The sequence below is a fragment of the Oryx dammah genome, unplaced genomic scaffold (genome assembly GCF_014754425.2).
Source record: "Oryx dammah isolate SB20612 unplaced genomic scaffold, SCBI_Odam_1.1 HiC_scaffold_23, whole genome shotgun sequence".
Classification (NCBI taxonomy): Eukaryota; Metazoa; Chordata; class Mammalia; order Artiodactyla; family Bovidae; genus Oryx; species Oryx dammah.
In genome coordinates, this window is record NW_024070207.1 from 114,437,174 (window position 1) to 114,464,392 (window position 27,219).

The window sequence follows — 27,219 nt, forward strand, 5'->3', positions numbered from 1 at the left end:
CAGTCCTTAGTTTCAAAAATTAATATATTTGACTAGACTTTTAAGTCATGTCTGTGGGTAACTAGGTCAAGATACTGGAGCTTGTTTAAAACTGGAATTGATACTGACAGTAAGTTTGGGATTAATTAGAAGATAGCAAAACTGCATGTTGAGGCATATGAAATAATTGAAAATAAAATAGTTAAAATCTTGTTTCTTGGTGTGTGATCTCCAGTTTCCTTATGACATGGCATGACTGTTCTTTAGTGACACAAGCTCTGTCATGCTTTTCTTGACTCAGCAAGTGCAAGAGACTCAGGGTACCAAGAAAAAAGGGTTTTAAAACAGATTTTAGATAATCAACATATTATAAAGACCATATGAGGCTTCAGAATATATCTTTACCCTTTGAGGTGATGAAGAACTTGAGCAATGGAGTTTGACCTGAGTTCAATACCTGGCTCTGTGGATACCTAGCTATGTGACTCACCTTGGACAAGTTACTTAATCTCTGTTTTCTTCAGCTGTAAAATAGAGATAAGAATTATACTTACCTCATGGTGGTGGTGAAGATTAAGTAAAGTGATGCCTGTAAGCTGCAGCATAGCTAGTCAGCATTAAGTATTATCAATGTTAGCTTTGAGGATAGCGTTGTATGGAAAAATGTCTTCCGGCAAGATGTCTTTTGCTGGATCTGTTGAGCTATCTTATTTGTATTAGGTGGCTAGTGTGTCTTGGTGGAGCCATGAGAATTTTTTTTTAGATATTACTTACTATAAAAGTCACCCTTTCCAAGTGAACAATTCAGTAGTTTTTAGTATAATCACAAAGTTGTGCAATTGTCACCACTACTAATTTCAAAACATTTTCATCACCGCCAGAAGAAACCCTGTACAATTAGTTGTCACTCCCTATTTCTTTGTCCTTCCAGCCCCTGACAGCCAATAATCTACTTTCTGTGTGTATGGATTTGCCTATGCTTGACATAATTGCAGTTATATAATATGTTTCCTTTTGTGACTGGCTTCTTTCATGTAGTACAATGTTTTTTTATGTTCCTCCATGTTGAGCATGGACTTCCCTCGTGACTCAGTGGTAAAGAATCCACCTGCAGTGCAGGAGCCACAGGTTTGATCCCTGGCTTGGAAAAATCCCCTGGAGGAGGGCATGGTAACCCACTCCAGTTTTCTTGCCTGAAGAATCCCATGGACAGAGGAACCTGGCAGGCTGTAGTCCATAGGGTCACAAAAGAGTCGGACACAACTGAAGCGACTGAACACACACACACACGTTGAACATAAATAATCCTTTTCTGGCTGAGTAATGTTCCATTGTATGTATTCACCACATGTTTATCCATTCACTGGTTGATGGTTATTTGGATTGTTTCCACTTTTTGACTTTTGTAAATTATGATGCTGTGAACATTTGTATGCAAGTTTTAGTGTGGACATAGGTTTTCACTTCTGTATATACCTAGGATTGGAATTGCTGGTTCATATCATTACTATGTTTAACTTTTTGATGAACTGCCAGTCTGTTTCCATAGTGGGTGCACCATTTTACATTCTCACTATCAAGGTGTGAGGGTTCCATTTTCAACACATCCTCACCAACAGCTGTTATGGTTCATCTTTTAAATAAGATAATATAGAATCTTTAATCTCTCATTTTATCCTAATTCAGTTTCCTTGTTAACATAAGGAAAACTTTTTGTTTTATCCTTTTATAGAAATTCAGTTTATTGAAATTGACCTCACTAATATTTTTCTATAAACCTTTTTAATCAAGTCAGTGTATAGATTTCCATAGAAATTCAGAAGAAATGAAATATTACAAAATTATAAGTCATAGGATATAACTGTTTCTCTCCTATGCAATTTTTTTTTCCCTTAAAAGTTGTCTGTAGGCTCTGCGTCTGTGTTTGCTCACTACTGTATCCCCACTGCCTTGGGCTCAGTTCGTATTTGTTGAATGAAAGATTTTCCAAAGGTGTAGACAGGACAGAGACACTGAAATCATAATGCATTTAGATCTGGATCACTTTTTATTCCCTGATACCTTAAAGTCTTTCCCAAGCAAGCCTCACACCAGGGCATTCTGTCTCATCTCTAAGACCCTGTTGTTCTCTGTCTTTTCCTACTTTCAACTGGCTTCTTACCCTAAAGTCTCTATGTCTCCTCCTGACACACTATTTCACCCACTTGTCACCAGCATTAATAAGTTCCCTACAGTGTCACTGAGGTGTTGTGTTAGAGGGGCATGGTATGTGTGTGATAAAGCAGCTTCAAAATACTATCAGTAGACTTCAAGAGAACATCAAACTGCCTAGATTTTCTTTTTATCTAGGTGGGTTTTAGAAAACATCAGTTTTTATTTTTGCTATTGTAACAGTCTGTATCTACTGAACTAGGGTTAACTTTGTAAAGATCTTTTATTCATATATTCAACAAATATTTATATATTAATGTCTATGTTCTAGTCACTGTTCTGAGCACTGACTTAGAACACTGAATTTTGACCGTTTTAAGTATAAGATTCATTGGAACTAAGTACATTCACTGTGTTGTGCAGCCAACACCTCCAGAACTTTTTAACCTTCTCCAACAGAAACTCAATACAAATTGAACAGTAGCACCCTATCCCCCCGACTCCTAGCCCCTCATGCTTCTATTGGCATCTCTATGAATGTGCCTATTTTGAATACTTGATATATATATAAATAGAATCATGCAATAATTTTACCTTTCAGTCTGACTTATTTCACATGGCATAATGTTTTCATGCATGTTGTATCATGTGCCAGTATTTCATTAAAATAATTTATTCCTTTATAAAGCTGGATAATATTCCATTGCATGGATATGCCACATTTTTTGATGAACATGTGTCATTTTGGCTATTGTAAACCATGCTGCTGTGAAGATTGGTATTATCATATTTTTGATTATAGCCATCCTAGTGGGTTTTAGGTAGTTACTTGTAGTTTTGACTTGCATTTCCGTGATGACTAATGTTGTCAAACATTTTTTTCATGTGCTTTTGTGTGTGTCTTCTTTGAAGAAATATCTATTCAAATCCTTTGCCCATCTCTAAACTGGATTATCATATTTTTATTATTGAGGAATAAATTCTTTTTATATTCTGGATAATACCCCTTTATCAGATACGTGCTTTGTAAAGAGGATTTTTTAAAGTCCATTGTTTTGTTTAAAGTAGTAGTAGTACAGGTATGATTACTGTTAATATTTAGTATATTTCCTGTCATTTTTTTCTGGGCACATACATGTATATTTTAAATAAGTGAAATTATCCTCAGTATTTTACTTCGCCCCTTGCTCTTGACTTACTATCATATTGTGAGCATTTTGACAGAATATAAGGTTTCTTGACATTTTAAAAAATCCTATGTGGCTATTTCATGTCAGATTCCAGGATCAGAGCTGGGACTATAAAACAAGCTATTGGCAGTGTCTCCTCTGAAGAAATTGTACCTTGCTTGGTGAGAAGGCACACCAGTAGTTACAAACGCAAGGGATACTTGTGAAGACCCCAAAGTGCTATATGTAGACAGAGCAGGGGCCCCTAGTCCACTGCAGAGGGGACTGGGAAAGCTTTCTTGAAACAGGTTCAAGTGGGGCTCACTCTTGAGTTTGATCTGAGTTGGAAGGAAATTGCAGCAGAGGAACCAGTTGGGCCAGCGTGTAGAGGCAGACAATTTTGTGGTGTGTTCCAGGGGCCGTGTGGAGCTGATGTTCCCACAGTTTGGTGTGGTTGTTGGGGAGGTTAGGATGAAGCAGCTGGCCAAGGCAGCAAGGGTGTGACCAGAAGGGCCTTGGTGGTCAGTGAGGGGCGTGTCGATTTTGTCCTTGTGTCAGTGGGGTCCTGTAGCAGAGCTGCGGTGAGGCCGAGGCTGTGAGCTCTGTTTGCCACAGAGCAGGAAGGGTCTGAGGAGCACTGTGGGAGAGGCGGGATGTGACAGAAAGAGAACCCCTTGAAGGCTCTGGTAATGAGGCCAGGGGTCAGAGGAGAAGCCAGGGAAGGACCTCCCTCCTGGGTAGAGCTGGTCAGGAATAACCCTTGGGAGCCTCCAGAACTCACTTCAAAAGGAGAGGGGAGCCAGAGTACAGAGGCCCCAGCTCTACCAGTGAGAAGGCCCAAGTTGCTCACCCGCCTCTTCTCTGGAACTTAACCCACTGAGTCTGTTGGCCCAGGGAGGGCTGTCCAGTGCTGCCAAAGGCTCAAGAGCTGTGACTATTTTCCCTCAGAAAACTACAGTCTGTGTATGATTTCAAGAGTTACAGCCCTAGGAAGCCTGTCTTTGGATTCCAGATTAAGAACCCTGGTCCTCAGAATACTATTTTCCCCTGTTGCTAACTTCCAACTTGGCTAACTAACGTTCATAGAAAAATGAAGAAATGAGGGTTTTAGCCCTTGTAACTATTATTTGTAATTTTAGAAGTGATAGATAATTGAGTTTTGTTGTTGTTGTTGTTTTTTTACTGTCGTGCTGGTTTGTTTCTGAAGGGTGTAATTTGATTTCTCTTGTTTATTTGTTTGATAAACATAAACTAATAAAAGATTCTTATTTTTGCTTTCATTTTATTAGGAGTGATCAGCATTCCAGTTTTTCAGAGTCGAAGGATACTCATGTTGATGAATTCCAAAAACCTACATCTTCTGAAAAATCAAATTTGAGAAAATTTATTCAGAAACCTTCCTCGGTAAGATTGTATTCCCAACTTTTTTATTTTTGTATGTTCCATTTTCCTTCTCACATGTATCTTTAGGTACATGGACCACCAATGTTTTTCATGTTTGTAATTGTTTATTAACAAGTGTTATGATTCTGTTGTTCAATGTTAATATTCTGTTAAGGCTTATAGTTATTATGACCAAAGAAATGATCATCTCATTTGATTTAGCAGGATTTTACTGCATGTATTATAGAACTAGGTTTCTTAAACTTTTTGGAACAACTTTATTAAGGCTTATTTTGTATACCATAAAATTCATCCAGGGAAGGCATAAAATTTGATGATCTTTTATTAATTTACCAAGATGTGTGCCATCACTATAATCCAGTTTTAGAACATTTTCATCATCCTTATTAGATCCCTCAAGCCTGTTTATTTTATTCCTTGTTCCCACCCCCAGCTAACAACTAATCTACTTTCTGTTTTTAAAGATTTGCTTTTTCAAAGGGCAGCTCACAGAATGGCAGCTGCCTTCCATAAGAGCAAGCAGGTGACAGCTAGAAAGATGGAAGCAGTGTCTATTTGTAACCTAATCTCAGGAGTGATATCCCATCACTTTGACCATACTCCATTTGTAAGAAGCAAGTCACTAGATAGAGCCCACATTCAAAGGCAGTGACATAGGGGCCTGGATACTGGACTGTGGGGATGATTTGGAGCCTCATCAGAAGCCTCCTGGTACAGTCTTCCCACTGGCCCCTTCATGTACAGAATATACCTCCTCCCTCTCAAGGTCCCCCACAGTCTCATATCATTACATGTGTCTTTTTGCACTTACTCAAATATATAGACTTAGTATAAACTCAAGATGACTACTAGGAAAAGGATTTTATATGACTTTTCTTGAACTGGGGAGAGAAATAAAGATATGAAAGAGGAAAATTTGTGAAAAGTAGACTCCATAGCAAATGGAATAAATAGAAGGTTATAAGACTATTATTTTGGAAAAAGAAATCCATCTTCAGAATGGGCCCATATTCTATGTTCCCATCAAAGGCTTCAGGTTCTTTGTAGTTACAGTCTTAACACTCTGCCTTCTAGAGAAGGAAATGGCAACCACTCTAGTATTCTTGCCTGGGAAATCCCATGGACAGAGGAATCTGGTGGGCTGCAGTCCATAGCATTGCAAAAGAGTCAGACATGACTCAGTGACTAAACAACAACTATAAACATTAAAGCAACTCCTAAAATAAAAAATGTATTGATAATAAATGGAAAAATAGAGAATATAAAAATCACACACACACAACACACACACACAAACACTCTGCTTTCTGATACTTTCTTAGTCATGGCAGGAGCATCTACTTAAAGCAGGAGCCTGAGTCAGCAACACCTCCTCATACAACATTGAGAATTTATGTTCTCGGTCAGTGGGAACTTTAGCAATTCCTAGTAATAATGGGTTTGTTTCTCTTCTGGATGCCTTGAGTAAATACTAGATTTACAGTCCCATTTTCTAAAAGTCACAGACTGTGTTAATGCAGAAGTGTGTATTTTGTTAACGCTTCTCACATTCATGAATTAAACTAGCCTTTCACAAACTAGCATAGGTTACATGAAGGAAGATGTGTGTATGTTTGTACAGCTAAGCTACATGTTCTGTGTTCTTAATCCCATGCATTTAAAAATGTATATTTTGGGGGACCTTCCTGGGTGTCCTGGAGAAGGAAATGGCAACCCACTCCAGTATTCTTGCCTAGAGAATTCCATGGACAGAGGAGCCTGGTAGGCTACAGTCCATGGGACCGCAAAGAGTCAGACACAACTGAGCGACTTCATTTCACTTCACTTCCTGGGTGTCCAGTGATTAAGACTGCACTTCCAGTGTAGGGGGGGTGCTGGTTCGATCCCTGGTCAGGGAACTAAGATCCCACATGCCATGAGGCACAGCCAAAAAAAAATTGTGTATTTTTTGAATGTTGAACTTTTAAAAATAAAATTTAAAATATATTAACCCATACTAATAACTTTTTTCATGCAGAATGATACTATGCAGAGAAAAGATGCCATTACTCACAAACCATTTGAAGTTGAGGAAAACCATCAAAATACAAGAGGCTTTAGAAGACCTTTTAAGGTAGAGTGCTATTTTGCATCTAATTCCTGCTTTAGGTTTTTGCTTTAGAACATAATGTTCTAAGTGTTAGTAAATTAAAAGCTCTTTATGTGATTTTTTGAAGTAATAGCTTTAGTATTTCTGGATTATAGTTGACTGTAATCAGTTTAATGATGACCCCTTTCCTCAGAATTTGATTTTCAAATATATTTTACCTGTGGAACCCTTTTTCAAATATACATGGAAACTCAAATACATAAAACAGATCTAGATGGAGTGGCTCTTGGAGAAGGCAATGGCACCCCACTCCAGTACTCTTGCCTGGAAAATCCCATGGATGGAGGAGCCTGGTTGGCTGCAGTCCATGGGGTCGCTAAGAGTTGGACACGACTGAGCGACTTCACTTTCACTTTTCACTTTCCTGCATTGGAGAAGGAAATGGCAACCCACTCCAGTGTTCTTGCCTGGAGAATCCCAGGGATGGGGGAGCCTGGTGGGCTGCCGTCTATGGGGTCTCACAGAGTCGGACACGACTGAAGCGACTTAGCAGCAGCAGCAGCAGCAGCAGCAGATGGAGTGGCTCTAGGTGGAGAGGCAGACGGATCCTGCCCCTTTACCTCTAAGATGTAATCGCATAGTTATAGAACCTTCTCCAGGATTCACCGATTAAGAAACCCTGCCCTTAGACACACAACCCTCACAGGTCTTCCAGATCATCAGAGAAAGTCTCTGGTCCCACATGCTTTGTTAAAACATATTCATCGCATTACAATTACTTGTACAGCTATGTCTGATGTCAGTGTTACTTTTAATCAACTGACATGTTTGTTTTTCTAGAACAATTCATGCCTCAAACATGGAGTAAGAATTGCAGTGCAAAGTATTATATTTCTCTCTCCTTGCTCTCAGAAGTTGGGGTGCTTTTAAAATCCATTTTGACTGAATTTCCTACCTATGATAAATCCTTTTTTCATATTTTTTCCACTTAACAGTATCTCTTTCCCCTCCCCTAAAAAACAAAAGAAGCTGAGGGTTTTTTGGTGAAAGTAGCAGGCAGTTTGGCTAGAGCAGTTAGCTCACTAGGAGGAAGTTAGTATGAGCAGAAAGGTAGTATAAATGATCTCCAGACCATAGACTAGGAGTGTACTTGAGTGATCTTCTGTTAATACCTTGGCTCCCTAAGTCAAAATTTCTAGATTTCAAAAGATTTTTTTCAGTGGGAATAACACAATTTGTAGCCATTGCCTGGATAAAATTTTTAACTCATGGTTCATGTTCCTAAAAGCATGTGTGACATTAGGTTTTCAAAAATAAAAAATAGGGGACTTCACTGGTGGCCCAGTGGCTAAGACTCCATGCTCCCAGTGCAGAGGACCTGGGTTCAATCCCTGGTCAGGGACCTAGATCCCACATGCTGCAACTAAGAGTTCTCATGCCACAACTAAAGATTCCACATGCTGCAACTAAAAAGATCCCACATGCCATAATTAAAAGAACCTTGCCAGCAACAAAGAGTGACTGAGACCCAGCACAGCCAAATAAATAAATATTAAAAGATAATAGCTAGGGCCATAGAATATATAAACATGTTTCATACCATCTTTTAATCTGTTGAACAGTGAGGTGTAAAACTAAAAATGTAATGTCTGCATAACTCAGAGACAGTGTAGGAAGACTTTCAGATTTAAGTGTTTCCTACATGTTGCACTTCTCATTGATCATATGTACTTGATTGTAGTAATTCTTCTAAGACTTGTAAGATCTATTTCCTATTATCCATTCTCCTTAAGGGAAAATTCTTTAACATTAAAAGGAGATGAAATAATCCTTCCTAAGAAAAGGAGGTATTTCATTAAAATTTACTTTTTACATAAATTGGACTAATTCAGAGTCAGATAGTAATCACCTTATTAGATATGTAAAAATGGGAATGTAAATCACAAGATTAGCTCTTATGTATCAAGTTATAATTCTGTTTTACTTGAAATTGTTTGTAGCCTTAAGAAAATAATAGGCCTGGCATAAATACTTTTTAATTAACTCTTCTTCATTATGCATAATGTACCCATTTGTGAAATCATTGTAGAAAGAGAAATCTACTTAATTTTAAAAATTACTCCTTTGTAAGATACCAGTAGTATATTTCCCACATGAGACATACAAATACTCATTGTCCTCTATGTCTATTGTAATACTGGACAGTATACAGGCCAGGAAATGTCTTGTTAAGTATGGCTCTTATCTTGGAAATATATGCAGTAGTGGGATTTTTATGGTAAAGAAAGATTGACTCAAAATTACTGACAAGGATAAAGTAAAGAGAGTTTTTGATTCTCAAATAGATGTTGATACTTAATGTCTTCCTCCACCCATTTGGGATTTGATATATTTCACTATAAATCAGAACAATAATTCTGAAGTTTTTAAAGTTGTGCTTTTCTTAGTATAATAAATTTCAAAAATTAAAAATTTTAACTTAGTAGTTAAAATATTCATTTTATATAAAATATTTTTTAAATTATTACTACAAAATGAACTAAGAAGCTAATTTGAGGAAAACATACTTTATTACTATCATTAACCTTTTCCCTTTAAATACCTGTAATACCTAGAATTAAGGGCAGCCCTAAGTTCCAGACCTTTTGCCCTTTCTTATAGTAATAAAGTAGATTTGGAAGCTGTAGTTTTAACATTTAATTATTTTTTTCCTTTACAGACCAACTTTAGAGGTGGCAGATTTCATTTCCAACATAAATCAGACCTAGTACAGAAGAGCTTGTACATTCAGGCTAAATATCAGCGTTTACGGTTCTCTGGTCCAAGGGGATTTGTCACTAATAAATTCAGAGAAAGATTACTGAGGGGAAAAAAGGTTAGTTGGATTATTATCATTTAAAAATGTTGAGTGACTTTAGAACTCCTAAAGTATTTATGTTTAATAGATAAATTCAGTTTAAATTTCAACCTAAGAAGCAGCCTACATATCAAAGTTTTTATTGCATGATAGTTGAAGAAAAACTTAAGGGAATAATGGTAATAGATTTGTGAGACCACTTAATTTTAAAATGCCTTGGCTATTATACCTCAAATACTTTAAATATGCCAGCTGTTTGAACAGTTTACTTTAAAATTTCTGTCCTGTGGTTAATCTTTGAAATGGAAATTTGGGTAAAGACTTAGTATCTGATACATTTTAGCCTAATACAATGTGAATTTTCTAAGTACCAAAAAATATTGAATTGACTACATAAAAATGGCACATAATTACAAAATACAGTAACTTTTCTTTTTTCCCTGTTCATTTGTTTTTTTTGTGATAAAATACATATAACAGAATTTGCCATTTTAACCATTTTTATACAATTCAGTGGCACTACTTATATTCACAGCACTGTGCAACCATCATTACTATATGCTAACTCTTAAAAAGTTTCACTACTTGATAATTTGGATTGTGTACTCTTTAGTTGTGGATTGATTTTATTTAAACTTGCCGTGTTGGCATTTGAAAATGCAGCATAACTATATAAAAATAACTTTTGCAAATATTTGAAATGAGAACAATAGCATTTTACTGTTATGTGAGGCATGTTTGTCAATTTTTGACTCATTTTTGTTAATAATTTGGGGCTAATATTTTGAGAAGTAGATGTATATCTAATGTTACTATCAAATAATCTAGTTGTAGCTTTATAAATTTTCTGACCTTCAGTGTTCCCATAAATATTCATGCTGGTAAAGCCTTTACACTGAGCTTACTTAGTGATTTTAGTAAAACTTTTTTCAAAATAAGTAGAACAGTAAAATGGAGCTAACAATTGATTTTTTTATTGAAGTTTTCGAGTTGAATAGAATATCTTCTGTAACTTCTCCCACCCTTCAATTTTAACTGACTACCTTAAAAGAGGTTTTTAATTTCACTGTGTCTATCACTCTTAATGTTATGAAAGCTGTCTCTTGTTTAAAAATGTGAGAGTGACTGAAATCATTTTCCCCTCTCATACACTTCCCATATGTTGGATCAAGGTGCTGCTTCTCTTCCTGTCTCATGTGACAAGTTTCTTTGCAGCAGATCTTCTAGGCATGCGTCCCCAGTCAAAGGTGGCAGCCTGGCTGTTCTCAGGGAAGCTGGTCATTGATCCCCACTCGAGAAGGAAGGCTGAGGCAAGCCTTTTCCTCAATTGCAAGGTTGGGTTTCATGTACATAGCATGTGTTTGTCTTTTGTTAGCTCTGTGCAGAACTTTTGAGTGTTAGCTTCACTTAGCTCCATTTTTACCTGTGTTTTTTAGATGATTTTGGGCTCCTGAGTGCTCACTTGACTGTTTGCCTCAGCCTGCAGTGTCTGTATGCTCAGTGAACTTGCCCCATTTCCTCATCCTTTTCTTTGCCTCAGCTTGTTTCACTCCTGCTGGCCACCCTGTTCTTCCAGACCACATTGCCTGCCAGCTTTACTTAACAGCCTGTAGAAACCAGATATCAAGCCTTCATCTTAGGACATAACAAGTTTGTCCTAGAAAGAGCCACAACCTGCTATGGGTCTCCAATCTCTAGGGCTTAGGCTTTTTGTATGATCTAGGATATAGCAGTTGTAGTTAGGGTCCCAGGCAGCTCGTGGCTTCACCTTCTTCTTGCATTTCACTGCCAACTGAGTGCTTTAGAAGTTGTCCCCATACACTAGATTTTTTTAATAAAACAGTGTCTACTACTCTTTTTCTTGGGCCTACCATTCTGGGTACTACTTTAAAGATGTTTGTGTAGTAGCTACTTTGACATGAGCTTTTCCAGCATGGCTACTGTCAGTGCCTGCAAGCCATAGCCAGACTTTGTATAGATTTTTGTTTGAACTTAGGTCCACCTCTCTGAGCATGGCATGAAATCAAGCACTCTACTATTAGCACCCTTCTTGACAGTTGGGCTCCACACTCTCCTGAACTTTAGGGAAAGGAATGAGGCATCACAAACTGCTCTGTTTCTGTCAGGGTCTGAACTAAGGTACTTAAGACTAACTTCGCCTTAGAGATGTCCTAGTCATATTGTGCTACTCTGGAATCCCATTCCATAGTACCAACTGGTAGTTTAGACCTAGTCCTCCATTTTACCTTGACTTTCATGCCCTGCAAAAAAGAAGTGAAGTCCTGGAGTCTTTGGTTTCTTCCAGTGTTGCTTCATCCCAAGCTTTAGCATTGGAGGTTGGAGGTGGGGGGACTTTGAAGCTCCTGCCTTGGAGAGAAACCTTAGTCCAGGCAGCATCTATACCCTGCTTTGGCTTTTTTGCCCTACTAAGGAGTTCGTTATTTTCATTGTTAGAGCACCAGCTAGGTTAAGGATGCTTGGTTAATTAATTAATCTAGATGTCCTGGAGCTTCTTGATTCTGAAATTAGATATGAACCAATGTATTCACATATGTCTCAAAGTCCACCAGGAAGGTTTACAGTGATCTTGTCTGGATTCCTCACTCTCTGACCATGTTGAATTGTCAAGGTTGATCATTCATAGCTTGACGTTCTTATCATGTTCATCTGTAGTACAGTCTGGTTACTGTGCCATCAGACATGTGCTTCTTGTGTCCAGTACCAAACAGTTTCAGGGAGGAGGAGGGGAGATCCTTGATGTGCTCCTAATATATTTTGTCTATTTACCAGAACTGTCATGGCTTCCCTAAAACTACTTCAGCTTCCTAGCTGCCTACAAGGTAGTAAGATTCCAAGGCAGTGTTAGGAACATGCAAAACTAAAATGCTTCCTCCTCATTCATCATGCACTTGTTATATTAACCCAATTCTGGCACCCAAATTCCATTTTATTATGTTTCCTTTGTCTTGGATTCTGTGCTTGGGCTAGAAGATGAGGAGGTAGGAGAAGTGTCTGTTACCCCCTGGAAAGAGACTTTTATCCACTGTCATTCATAAGTGCCCCCATGAAATATTCTCTGCTCATCATAGAAAGTTTCCAGAAACTCTTGAGGGTCTGTCTGACTATGTACCAGACTAGGACGGAGAAGCTATTCAGAATTCATGAAGCCTCTTCTGGGAACATTGCCTCTGAAAAACTGCATTTGGTCAGGAAAACATGCAGCTCCTCAGCGTCCTAGACTCCAGGAGTCCCCAGGTACCTGTCAGCTCAGTGCCTACCAGAGCTCTTCCAAACGTGGATAAGAAGAGGGGAAGGAGAGAGCAGAAAGAAACACTGTGGGGAGGAAACTAGAGACTGGGATTCATGGCTTTTGGGGTTGGAAAAAAAACACAGGGGTCATGAGGTACAAAGATAGAGCAGGAACCAAGATCAGATGAATCAACAAGAACCTATTATGCTCCTGCTGTATCCCTCGATTTGAAGGATGCTGGGGCACAAAAGAAGTAATGATTGTGATGGTTGCACAACTCTGTGAATACACTAAAAACCATTGATTGTATTTTTAAATGGGTGAACTATATGGTATGTGAATTATATCTCAAGATGTTAAAAGTAAAATCACACTGCTCTTCTCCTCAGACCACTGATTTCTCCTCAGGGTCCATAGCTCTCACAGCTAGCCAGCCAGGCTAGAAACTTGTCCTCCTCACCCTCCTAATTCTTTGACTACAATTGTCCCAGGTGTTCCTATTTGTTTAACTCATCTATTGTTCCACTTCACTGCATGTCATTCCACTCTGTGGATGTCTTATTTATTTCAGCGTTTTTCAAACTTCTTTTGCTTACGTACCCTAAAAGTACAAAAAATTATCTACCTCCTTGTACATTTTTAGGTTGGTATCTAATACGTTTTTATCATAATTTTAATATTATATAGGATATAATTTATGGCATATTATAAATAGAGAATCTTAAGTAAAATTGTTACATCATCATTTTAAATCTCTTTGGTGAACCTGCACACCACAGGAATTCGATAACTAGCATTCATTTTTTAAAATATGCAGACAAGCTTTTTTAACAAGTGAGAAATACTATGTCATTCCTTTTTTTTACCTTGAATTTGGATCCCATTTGCCCCATAGACTTTTAACTTTGAAAGTCTTTTAGTGCTCAGCAAATAAAATTTGACAGATAATATTAATAGATTTCTATGACTGTCAGGTTGGATTGAATTAACATTACAGTTGATTACAATATTATAAATATATTACAGATTTTGTTAAGTAGTGATTAAACAAAAGTTTTATTGGAAATGCATTTCTTTTTTCAATTGGTTTGTGTATAGGATAGTATTGTTCAATTATCGATTCTAATGTATTTTTTCTTTTTGTAGATGTAAGTCCTGAGAAACCTTGTTTATAGGATTGTATAGATGGAAATGAAAGGACTTTTATTATAGCAGTGCCACTCAGTTCTTTGGACTCACTCTCAATTATAGGCCAGAAAATCACTTAGTGATCTGTTACCAAAAAGTATTTGAATATTCTTTTACTGACAGGTTGATTTTGTCCTCCTACAATTAAAATAAGGCAAAGAAATGGAAAGCATCTGACTTGCAGAAGTATGATCTTTATAACTAGCTACTAGGGTTGATTCTGGAGAAGGCAATGGCAACCTACTTCAGTACTCTTGCCTGGAAAATCCCATGGGCAGAGGAGCCTGGTAGGCTGCAGGCCATGGGGTCGCTAAGAGTTGGACATGACTGAGTGACTTCACTTTCACTTTTCACTTTCATGCATTGGAGAAGGAAATGGCAACCCACTCCAGTGTTCTGGCCTGGAGAATCCCAGGGACGGGGGAGCCTGATGGGCTGCCATCTATGGGGTCGCACACAGTCGGACACAACTGAAGCAACTTAGCAGCAGCAGCAGCAGGGTTGATTCACTTTCTTGACACCATCACCAGCATTTCTAGGTGCCCCTTTTTTGGGGGAGGGGCCCCAGGTAATGCAAAGTACTAAGATTCAGGATAAGAAGGTGTATCTTTCCAGTATAAAAAGGAAGGAGATCAGCCTTAACAGGCAGATTAATTATGGAAAGCAAGCACTGAGCATTTGAAGGTCTGGAAATTAATCCCCTCCAAACTGTCTGTATCCACATACACCCTGGAAAATCGTCATATACCCCTAAGAGTATGTGTTACCCCAGTTTGATTGCTGACTTAGTTAACCATGCCTCTGTTGATGACTTAAAAAAGTTAAAGTCACTCAATCATGTCCGAGTCTTTGTGACCCCATGGACTATATACAGTCACATGGAATTCTCCAGGCGAGAATACTGGAATGGGTAGTTATTTCCTTCTCCAGGGAATCTTCCCCACCTAGGAATCAAACCCAGGTCTCCTGCATTGCAGGCGCAGGATGCATTGTTGCTGTTGATGACTTAGGGATAGTTTACAGGTTTCCTTTTCTGTAAAGCAACTGAGCACATTGACATTTTGGTATCTTGCCATGGCTTCATTTTTCCTCATTTTTGTTTTCACCAGAAGCACATGAAAGGGCCTGTTTACCTATGCCTAGCTAGCACTCCACGTTATTAATCTCTATTACCCATTGTCAGTCTAATAGCAGAAAATAGTTCTCATATGCCTTTCTTCAGTTACTAATGATGTGAGCATATTTTTTATGTGTTACTGGTCATTTGTATTTCTTCCCTCAGTTTCCTTATTTCTGTGCTCTACCAGTGTTTCTGTTGAGGGTTGGTACTTTTTCTTACTGCTTTGTGGGAGCTTTTGATTTACTGAGGGCATTAACCTGTCACGCATTTTGCTGCTATTTATTTTATGTTTGTCAGCTTTTATGGTGGCTTTTACATTACCGACCTGGTAAATTTTCATGAATCTGTCAGGTCAATCCTGTATCTTTTAGATTTCATATCATGTTTGTGCTTATAAAAATACTTTACTGTGTTTCCTTTAAGTAGTTTTATGGTTAATTTTTTCAATATATAAATACTTGTTCCTTTTAGAATTTCTCTTTATGAAACAATATAAGGTCAGGATCTAATTTTTTTCCCAATGGATGCTCAGTTTTTCTAACACTGCTTATTGAGTAATTTGTCCTCCCCTCCCCAACTGGAAATGCCACCTTTGCTGTGTGTTGCATTCTTAGGTATTCCAGGGCTTTTCAGGGACTCTTTAGAGCCTCTAACTTGCTCTCTCACCTCCTGTGATTTGTTTATTCTGTCCCTTTGCTAGTAACACAGTTAATTGTCCCAAAACACAGTCTGAGTCATATCACTCTTGTGCAAACATCTTCCAAGGATTCTGTTGCCTATTAAAAAAAAAAGAGACCAGACTTGTTAGCCAGGTCCAGCTCTAAGCTGCCTTTCTAGCTACATTTTCCCATGTGCCCTCTGTTTTTGGAGCATAATATGTTTCATGTATTTTTATCTTTGTTCATGCCATTCTCTTGACTAGAAATTGCCTCCAGATCCCCATTCTTTTCTTATTAATCCCCCTCTTTCCTTTTTAAGATCCGCTGTAAAGTCTTATGAAAGCCCTCTCTTTAGCTCTTGCTTCATTTGGTCTCTAATTGTTGCTTCTTACCTTTCTATTTTCCCAAATAGTTGATCAACTCCTTGAGGATAGAGGGAACCTCATTAGTGTCATGTCTGCCCCTACTACCTTTCATAGAGTTTGTCTTTTAAAATGGAAGTGGAATGTTGAGTGGAATCTAATCACAACACACACAAACACATACACATCTATAGCTCTAAAAAGTTAGTGCACAGAAGCAGTTGTGTCAGGGGTCCCAAGAACCACCCCGGGTTCAGTGATTCACAAGGAGGAATCAGAGGATGCAGCCTGTGGTGACACTGGTAGCTGTGATGTTCAGTGGAATGCTGCACAGCACAGTCAGCACAGAGAGGTGCATGGACGAAGTTCAGAGGACAGTGGGTACAGGTTTTCAAGAGTCCCATCCCAGTGGAGTCACACAGGATGTGCCTGAGACCCCAAACAGTGAGCTGTTTGGGGGCACGCGTGAAATGTTGCCAAGCAGGGAATTTCATTAGAGACTCAGGGCCCAACGATGGTCGTGTAGGTAGCCCCCGCCAGGCACATGCCACATTCCAGACTCTGAGTCTAAAGCAGGTGTTCAGCATAGACCATGTTGTTTGCACAATTTATGCACCCATTGATGGTGAAAAGTTTCTGAAATCTAAGTTCTTAGATGCAAGCCAAAGGCCAGCTTTATAAGCAGGCCTTTCAAAGGATAGCAGTCAGGCATGCTATGTTCACTCTTTTCTGCACAGCCATATTTTTGAAGAGCTTGTTTCCACAGGTGGAAGTGCCTGAAGAGAGGCGGAAAAGATCAGGATGTTAGAGATGGTCAGGGAATATATCCTAAGTATTGTGATTTCTACTGTCTTTACCGAGGAGGGAAGTTGTAAGCTGAGTCTTGGAGAGCAGGACTTAGAAGCAGCTACAGCCAGAGATCCATTTTTGTCAGTAGAATGTAGAGTTGGATAGAAACAAGTATGCAAATTATAGAGGACCTGGAAATCTGGGTAGAAAAGAGAGGACATGAGGTGGTGGCAGCAGGATGTCTTCCTACACTGAGAAGGAGAAAACTGTCTAAGGTTGAGGGCTTAGTGGGCAGGTTCCAGGAGGAGTCAAAATGGAGGAAGACCAACAAGGAAATAACTGCAGTGACACAAGTGTCAAGTTATGAACACCTCGACGAGGGTGGTGCTCATATGTCTAGTTCAGCATTCTACTTAACATAGGTTTTCAAATAACTGGAAGAACGTAGGGATCAATCTGAGAGTGAGTGTAGAAGAAGCCATGTCAGGGGTGAAGGTGATGCAGATAATTACACATTTTTACAAACAAACTATTTAAGTTGAAGTTTTTCAGAATTATTACAGTTAATGTTTATTTTTAAAGTTGTTAGTAGGCAACAGATATTTTATTTGAAGATCAATGTAAATGCTATTTATATTATATAATGAGTAAAGAAATAGGATACAGTGAACTCTGGCTCTATTTAAAGGAATGATGTTGACAAGAATTATGTATGTATTTTGAACATTTCATTAATCAAAATAGAAGAATTTTCTATCAGTACTGTTTTTGTTTGGAAGTAGACGTTTCCATATGGATATAAGTGCCAAAAAATAAATAAACTTTTAAATTTCTTTCAGTTTTAATAATATAAGATCCTAGTTAAAAGGTAAGGCTATATGTATTAATAAGTTTTTTAATGTCCCAGAAAAACATGCCATTCTACCATTTTTGCTCTTTTATTAATTGCATGGTCCTGTGTCCAGTTTGTGGTTGGTAATTTAATATTTTGCATAGCATCACAGTATAGAATTCACATTTGTTAAGTCGTAGTCTTATTGTTATTGTGAATTCCTTTTCCTGTGTTTATTGAAACCATATATCTTCGTACAATGTAGGTAACCATCCAAAAGCAAGAAAGCTTTAACCCCTCTAATAGCTTTCTTTGCTGTTATCAGTCAAGCTAGAAGAGTCCATATAGTTTTAGAATTAGATACCATATGATGACAAAGATAAAGGTTGTGTACGTGTCACATTGGGGTCTGTTTTTGAGGGACTAAGGTTTAAGAGTCTTGATTTTTCTGTCAGGGATGTCCCCAGTGAAACTCCCCCAAGTAGCAAAATGCTGTTTTCATTAACTTACTAATACTAACCTATTGAGTGCCATATATTTTCTTTGTCCTACTGACACCATTTGATAGCCGCTTTGATGTGTTTTGTTGTTACTTTCTGTCTTTGGGAATATATATATACATATATATATGTGTGTGTGTGTATATATATATATATATATATATATATATATATATATAGCTTTGTGGGGATCTTGAGTACAAGTGGTAATATATTAATTAAAATATTTTGAAAATTGGAGTGTAAACAAAATTCTAGCTCAGATGTTTGAACCGACAATTCTTTTGAAGACCGTATTTCTCCTGTTTTCTCTCAATAGGAATATACAAACATTGACCCAGCAATCTAATTGGAAATTGTTATAAATGGAAACGACACTACAGGACGATATTTGGGAGCATCTTTTTATCAAGAGTTAGAATTGGCACTAAAGCACTAATACTGTAACTTTCTTGATAAAATAATTTTATTTTTCTGTAGTGGAATGCTGCAACTTTTTTACACTTAACAATTGCTTTTAAATTACAGTATTCAATTTAAAAGTTGTATTAACTACAGCTTCTTTTGCAAAAAGTCTCAAAGGGGCATTATTTGTTGATGCATTTTTCTCTGAGCATGGTTTCATAGAGAACTGAGTTATATCCAGACATTTCTATGTTGAAAGTTTTGCTTATGAAATAAAACAAAGTATGAATTATATAGTGTCTGTACATGAAAGAACTTTAAACAGTGGCCTTACATAGCAATTTTTATATCAGATTTTTCTTTTTCTGATGACATTTTGGCTTACAACTTGAAGTTTTCTTAAGCTTCTGAAGATCGAGGTCTATATACTTCATACATTTCATATTATGACATAAGAAAGCGCAAAAAAGGTGCTTCAAATTTTCCATCAGGTAGTTATGAGTGCACTGAATTTTTAGTAATTGGTTCATTCAGTTATTTTTCCACAACTATTTGTTCTTTTCCAGTTTCAAAATGCTATTGTAAAAAATACATGAAGGTTTTATAATCTATATATTCCATCTTACTTTCCCTCAGGGTAAGCTTGTGCGTATCATATTTTTAAAGGCTTTTAAAAAATTGACAGACAAAAATCTCATATTTGGAAATTGTACTTTACTACAGCATTACACATTTTGCAAGCACATATTATAAAGTGTTTATTTTCAGTTCAGTTGTATTGAGTACCTACTATGTGTAAGATAACATTGATGGGACTTTCAATGACATTTTAAGTCTCAATATCTTGTTTCTTTGTTTTCTGTGTTCTGCTTAATAATAATATACATTCCCACTTACATTTTTGTCAAATGTTTAATTGTAATGAAATAAAATACTATTGATCCTTCTGCTTGAAGCAATTACTTGCCAGTTTGTGAGAACATTAATTTCGTATGAGAATTACAGCCCTAGGTATGACCTGTTGATGTTTAAACCACTGCTCTGTACTTACAAAAACCAAACATAATATACTAAAGGTTGAGAGAAAAATTGGCATTCCTGGTTGAGCATCTCCTGGTCACATTTCTTTCTTACTGGTTTCACAGACCTTAAGAGGCACTATTCTGTTGGTGGTTTTGTTGCTTTTAAAATCTGATCAGTTGGCGAAATCTGGGTGAAGCGTACATAGGATCTCTGGATTATTTTTTATATCTACATGTAAAGTCAATATAAATTTCAGTTTTTAAAAGATCAGCCATAATCTTATCATAGAAAACTACTATAAATATTTTGGAGGATATATTTTTTCAATTAGAAAAACTATTAATTATGTAGATACATAATATGGACCATATTTTATCCAATAAACCCTACATTTTTCAGTGGTTTTTAGAAAAAGGTTGGGGATAGTTTCAGGTGGAAGGAAGGAGGAAAAAGTAAAGCAGGATTAGAAACTCTCCTTTTCTATTATCTAGCAAACTCAATAACTGGCAACCACAGATTCGCCAGCAGCAACCAAGCAAGGAAACAGGGAAGATGCCAGTGCAGCAGGGCATGGCGTGACTTGCAGCTCCCCCCACCCCTTGAGTAGTACTGAGCAAAGAAACTGGAGTGATAGGGAGCCCCAGTATGGATGGAGGGACTGATGCGGCGACCAGGTCATGTGGAGGAGACTCAAGGAAAATCCTTGGGAAGGTGAGGGCTTGCTACTGTCTCAGGACCTCAGGGAAAGGGGAAAGATTCACCAGGACAAGGCACTCTCCAGGTTGCAAAGTAGCTTGGGGAAGCCAGAGCCCACAGAGTAAGATACACCTGTGGGTCCAGTGAGCACCAGTTCTGGACACTTAATGGGAACCCAGACAAGAGAGGATACCAGGTTCCCCAGCAAAGTCCTGCCTAAAGGAATGGTTATTATTACTAGCTCTGAATCCAATAAAATAACACAACTAAGATTTTAAAACCGAGGAATCAGAGTTGTAGAAGAGAATGTTAATGTTATAAATCTTGACAGAAATGAATCAGTTGGGACATGGTGGGGGTGGGGTGAGGTGGTGTGGGGGAAAAATGGGATGAAGACTAAGAACCAACCACTTCATCTTTCATGAGCAGGTGTCATGTCAAGTTATAGTATCTAACATTGTGATATAAAGTAGAAAAAAAATCTTATTTTTCAGTCTTTTTCTTGACCTAATGCAGTGGTTCTCAAAGCATCATTCCCCAACCAACAACATCAGCATCACCCATGAACTTGTTAGAAATGCAGATTTCTGGCTGCACTGCCAACCTGCTGGATCAGAAACCTTGGGGATGGCCCAGCAGTCTGTTTGAATAACCCCTCTAGGGGATTTGGATGCTCGCTCAAGTTTGAGAATCACTGACTTAGTGCTTTTAGGAACCTAGCAGCCCTTGTATTTATCAGAAGTTCATCAATACCTTCAATTTCATTTCTAATTTTTTTTCTGTAGCATTCAAATAACTGAAACTTTTAAAAATAGCCAGTTTTAACCATCAGTCCTGTTTGTGCATGGATAGAGAGAGGTCAGGACACATGCCCACCCACTGTTAACTCAGATGATTTTTGTAAGTGGTGGGATTATAAGTGATTCTTTGTGCTTTTCTGTATTCTGGTTGAATATAATGAATGTTGTATCATTTTTATAAAAGGAAGCCATTTTTTTAAGTAATATTTCATCCTATCCATTTTATATCTGTTACTAAAAATTTATAGAAATAGGTTTTACTTCCAAGGGCTACCCTATTTCTCCTTAGTCCAGAGGGGTTTGCTCCTTGTGTCCTTCCCACATCATCAAATGTGGATAAACATATTTATGTGTTGCATTAGCTTTTAATAAATTGATTTATAATATTTGATATAATTATATATAATTTAAATTCATTTAGAATAGTATATAAAAGGAAGAAAAATTCATTCAACAGTCACACTGCTCATATATATTTAGTGTAAACTAACTTTTGCTATTTTTTATTAGTCTTTTTCTGAGCTTTATCATTTTGGTAGTTGAGATAATACTTTATGTATATTCAGCCTTTGTAGATAGTCACACACATGTTTAAAATGTGTTTGCAGTTTGTATGACATTCAACTTTACATATTTTAGAGGACAAGGAGAATCCTGTTCCCAAAAAGCAAAAAATGTTTTCTAAAACCCTGAATTATTAACATTAAGAGAGCATATTTGTTTTTGCTATACATATCATTTATGATATTAAAAGCCAGATTAAATTTTACAGGTAATTTTCTGAAGCAAATTCTTACCTCAAATTCAAATCCCTTCTAATGATACTTAATATTTCATAAAGAAGAAATTGACTCCAATGTTGTGAAGCTCTTGGTGATGAGAATTTTCTGCAAAGGATTGCAGAGAATACAGTGTGACTTATTTAATGGTCTCTTAAGGACTATGGTGAAAAAATGCCCAGAAGTTCCTCAATAAGTTAAACATGGAATTGCCATAGGATGCAGCAGTTTCACTCTTAGGTATATACCCACGAAAACTGAAAGCAGAGACTTAAAAACTTGTACTCAATGGCATTTTTTGCAAAAGCCAAAAGGTGGAAACAATCCAAGTATCCATCGACAGATGACTAGTTAAACAAAATCTGGTCTATCCAGACCATGGAATCTTATTATATAGCCATAAGAAGGAATAAAGTGTTGATACATGCTACCCCATGCGTGAGTCTTGTCAACATTATGCTTAGTGAATAAGCCACAAAATAACAAATATATGATTCTATTTATATGAAATACCTAGAATAGATAGGAAGTAATTATGCTTTCTATTTTAAAAATTTCTCCATTGCTTTGGCTCCTACTCCTGCATATGTGAATATTTCTAACCTCCAGGAAATTTAGAATTTTGCCTTTTTTCTCTGATATTCTGAAAGTTATCAATGATGGGTCTACGATGGGTCTTTTCTATGGCTCCTTGTTTATCTGAGTTTCTGCTGAGCTCCTTCTGCCTGGAGATTTAGGTCTTTCCATTCTATGATAATTTTCACCTTCCACCATCTCTCTCTTTTGAAGCTCTGTCCTTACCTCCCAACCCTCAGGGCAGCACCTGGCAGCATCCTTATTCATTTGGTTTTTTGAATAGGCACAATATTAACATACTTCCACAGATCAAAACTATATTAAAATGTAGATAACCAACTTCTGGCTTCTGCCTGTGTTTTTGATAAAGACAAGCAGATACATGTCTGTTTTCTTATTTCTTTCTTATGCAGAAGGAAGTATCTTTTATGTCGTCTTCTGCACTTTTGCTCTTTTCACTTAAGAAATCCTAGAAGTCACTCCATGTCATTTTGTGAGGTTGTTCTCCTCCTGTACAGCTACACATCCTCCACTTGTCCCTGTGCTCTTATGTTTAGACATTTGGGTAGTTTCTGATATTTGGCAATTACAAATAATGCTGTAATCAATAAACTTGTGCATATTTAGTTTCATTTTGTTGGAGGTGAATCTTCAGGGTAGATTCTAAGAAGTGAGATTGTTGGGCAGAAGGGTAAACTGTATGTGCAGTATTCCTAGATACTGCCAGCTCTTCTCCATAGGAGTTGTACCAGTTGGAATTTCCTCCAGCAATGCTGGAGACAGCCTCTTTTCCCACTGGCCTGTGGCATGTATTGACAAGGTTTTGAACTTTTGCCAATCTGACCCATGGAAAATGCTATATCAGTGTTGTTTTAATTTGCATTTCAACCAGAGATATTTTAATTAGAAATACAGTTGATTTACAGTATTAGTTTCAAGTGTGTAGCCTAGTTATTCAATGTTTTTATAGATTATACTATATTTAAAGTTATTACAAAATAATAGCTTTGTTTCCCTGTGTTGCTAATTTATTTTATACATAGTAATTTGTATGTATCTCAATTCTCTCCCCGTATCTCCCTACTTCCTCTCTCCACTGGTAACCACACTAGTTTGTTCTCTCTGTCTTTCAGCCTGTTTCTGTTTTGTTTTGGGGCAGATTTGATCATCAGGTACCAAAACACATTTTACAGATTCTCAATTTGGTATTCTGCAAACCACTTCAGTATTCTTGCCTTAAGAACCCCATGAACTGTATGAAAAGGCAAAAAGAGGACACTGAATGATGAACTCCCCAGGTCAGTAGGTGCCCAATATGCTACTGGAGATCAGTGGAGAAATAACTCCAGAAAGAATGAAGGGATGGAGCCAAAGCAAAAACAATACCCAGTTGTGGATACGATGGTGATAGAAGCTAGGTCCGATGCTGTAAAGAGCAGTATTGCATAGGAACCTGGAATGTTAGGTCCATGAAGCAAGGCAAATTGAAAGTGGTCAAACAGGAGATGGCAAGAGTAAACATTGGCATTCTAGGAATCAGTGAACTAAAATGGACTGGAATGGGTGAATTTAACTCAAATGACCATTATATCTACTACTGCGGGCAGGAATCCCTTAGAAGAAATGGAATCACCATCATACTCCTAAACACAGTAGTTGGATGCAATCTCTGAAACAACAGAATGATCTCTTCGTTTCCAAGGCAAACCATTTAATATCACAGTAATCCAAGTCTATGCCCTGGCCAGTAATGCTGAAGAAGCTGAAGTTGAATGGCTCTTAGAAGATCGACAAGACCTTCTGAACTAACACCTAAAACTGGAATGCAAAAGTAGGAAGTGAAGAAACACCTGGAGTAACAGGCAAATTTGGCCTTGGACTACAGAAAAAAGCAGGGCAAAGGCTAATAGACTTTTGCCAAGAGAATGCACTGGTCATAGCAAACACCCTCTTCCAACAACACAAGAGAAGACTCTACACATGGACATCACTAGATGGTCAACACCGAAATCAGATTGATTATATTCTTTGCAGCCAAAGATGTAGAAGTCTATACAGTCAGCAAAAAACAAGACCGGGAGCTGACGGTGGCTCAGATCATGAACTCCTTATTGCCAAACTCAGACTTAAATTGGAGAAAGTAGGGAAAACCACTAGACCATTCAGATATGACCTAAATCAAATCCCTTATGATTACACGGAAGTGAGAAATAGATTTAAGGGACTAGATCTGATAGACAGAGTGCCTGATGGTCTATGGACAGAGGTTCATGACATTGTATAGGAGACAGGGATCAAGACCATCCCCAAGAAAAAGAAATGCAAAAAGGCAAAATGGCTGTCTAAGGAGGCCTTACAAATAGCTATAAAAAGAAGAGAAGTGAAAAGCAAATTAGAAAAGGAAAGATATAAGCATCTGAATGCAGAGTTCCAAAGAATAGCAAGGAGAGATAAGAAAGCCTTCCTCAGTGACCAATGCAAAGAAATAGACGAAAACAATAGAATGGGAAAAACTAGAGATCTCTTCAAGAAAATCTGAGATACCAAGGGAACATTTCATGCAAAGATGGGCACAATAAAGGACAGAAATGGTATGGACCTAACAGAAGCAGAAGATATTAAGAAGAGGTGGCAAGAATACACAGAAGAACTGTACAAAAAAGATCTTAATGACCCAAATAACCACGATGGTATGATCACTCACCTAGCGCCAGACATCCTGGAACGCAAAGTCAAGTGGGCCTTTGGAAGAATCACTACAAACAAAGCTAGTGGAGGTGATGGAATTTCAGCTGAGCTATTTCAGATCCTAAAAGATGATGATATGAATGTGCAGCACTCAATATGCCAGCAAATTTGGAAAACTCAGCAGTGGCCACAGGACTGGAAAAAGTCAGTTTTCATTTCAATCCCAAAGACAGGCAATGCCAAAGAATGCTCAAACTACCCCACAATTGTACTCATCTCACATGCTAATAAAGTAATGCTCAAAATTCTTCAGTCCAGGCTTCAGCAATACGTGAACTGTGAACTTCCAGATGTTCAAGCTGGTTTTAGAAAAGGCAGAGAAACCAGAGATCAAATTGTCAACATCTGCTGGATCATCAAAAGAAGCAAAAGAGAGTTCCACAAAAACATCTATTTCTGCTTTATTGACTATGCCAAAGCCTTTGTGTGGATCACAATAAACTGGAAAATTCTGAAAGAGATGGGAATACCAGACCACCTGACCTGTCTCTTGAGAAACCTGTATGCAGGTCAGGAAGCAACGGTTAGAACTGGACATGGAACAACAGACTGGTTCCAAACAGGAAAAGGAGTACCTCAAGGCTGTATATTGTCACCCTGCTTATTTAACTTATATGCAGAGTATATCATGAGAAACACTGGGCTGGAAGAAACACAAGCTGGAATCAAGATTGCTGGAAGAAATATCAATAACCTCAGATATGCAGATGACACCACCCTTATGGCAGAAAGTGAAGAGGAACTAAAAAGCCTCTTGATGAAAGTGAAGAGGAGAGTGACAAAGTTGGCTTAAAGCTCAACATTCAGAAAACGAAGATCATGGCATCTGGTCCCATCACTTCATGGGAAATAGATGGGGAAACAGTGGAAACAGTGGCTATTTTTCTGGGCTCCAAAATCACTGTAGATGGTGATTGCAGCCATGAAATTAAAAGATGCTTACTCCTTGGAAGGAAAGTTATGACCAACCTAGACAGCGTATTAAAAAGCAGAGACATTATTTTGCCAACAAAGGTCTGTCTAGTCAAGGCTATGGTTTTTCCAGTGGTCATGTATGGATGTGAGAGTTGGACTATAAAGCAAGCTGAGCACGAAGAATTGATGCTTTTGAATTGTGGTGTTGGAGAAGACTCTTGAGAGTCCCTTGAACTGCAAGGAGATCCAACCAGTCCATTCTAAAGGAGATCAGTCCTGGTGTTCACTGGAAGGACTGATGTTGAAGCCGAAACTCCAATACTTTAGCCACCTGATGCGAAAAGCTGATTCATTTGAAAAGACCTTGATGCTGGGAAAGATTGAGGGTGGGAGGAGAAGGGGATGACAGAGGATGAGATGGTTGGATGGCCTCACCGACTCAATGGACATGAGTTTGGGTAAACTGCTGGAGTTGGTGATGGACAGTGAGGCCTGGCATGCTGCGATTCATGGGGTCACAAAGAGTTGGACATGACTGAGCAACTGAACTCAGAAAACTCTGGGGGAATAGTTTTCATCCTTGAAAAATTTTAGCACCCATGCCACCCAAATGGACAGAGATGACTTCTGAGCCTTTCTAGTTTTTTTTTTTTCGTGCAATTTGGTCTCTTCCTGTTCATGTTTTAGCTAGCGGGAACTATTCTAAAGCTTTCTTTTTTTTTTTTTGAACAATTCTAAAGCTTTCTTGCCCCACCTAATGGGCAAGGGAGGAAATTGAGCTGCCTTTTTTGATTGCTGCCTAAAAACCAGTTGAGATTCAGCGCCTCCTAAGATGTCCTAGCCTGCTGCTGCTAAACCGCTTCAGTCGTGTCTGACTCTGTGCGACCCATAGACGGCAGCCCACCAGACTCCCCCATCCCTGGGATTC

The 27,219-nt window shown here is 37.9% G+C and overlaps 1 protein-coding gene across 8 annotated transcripts in view; it reads left to right on the plus strand.

Annotated features, from left to right (window-relative positions):
- The window catches only part of BCLAF3 (BCLAF1 and THRAP3 family member 3), a 51,922-nt gene extending 32,209 nt beyond the window's left edge, over positions 1 to 19,713 (plus strand). For 4 of the 8 annotated variants that reach the window (XM_040266520.1, XM_040266524.1, XM_040266522.1 and 1 more), the window contains 4 exons: positions 4,589 to 4,703; positions 6,721 to 6,816; positions 9,512 to 9,667; positions 18,669 to 19,713. In XM_040266520.1, coding sequence (XP_040122454.1) covers positions 4,589 to 4,703; positions 6,721 to 6,816; positions 9,512 to 9,667; positions 18,669 to 18,698 — 397 coding nt within the window. In that variant the 3' untranslated portion in view covers positions 18,699 to 19,713. Of the gene's footprint in view, positions 1 to 4,588; positions 4,704 to 6,720; positions 6,817 to 9,511; positions 9,668 to 10,864; positions 10,984 to 17,856; positions 17,886 to 18,668 lie in introns of all 8 variants that reach the window. The other 4 variants (XM_040266525.1, XM_040266526.1, XR_005725511.1 and 1 more) reach the window with 3 other exon arrangements.
- The last annotated feature ends 7,506 nt before the right edge of the window (positions 19,714 to 27,219 follow it).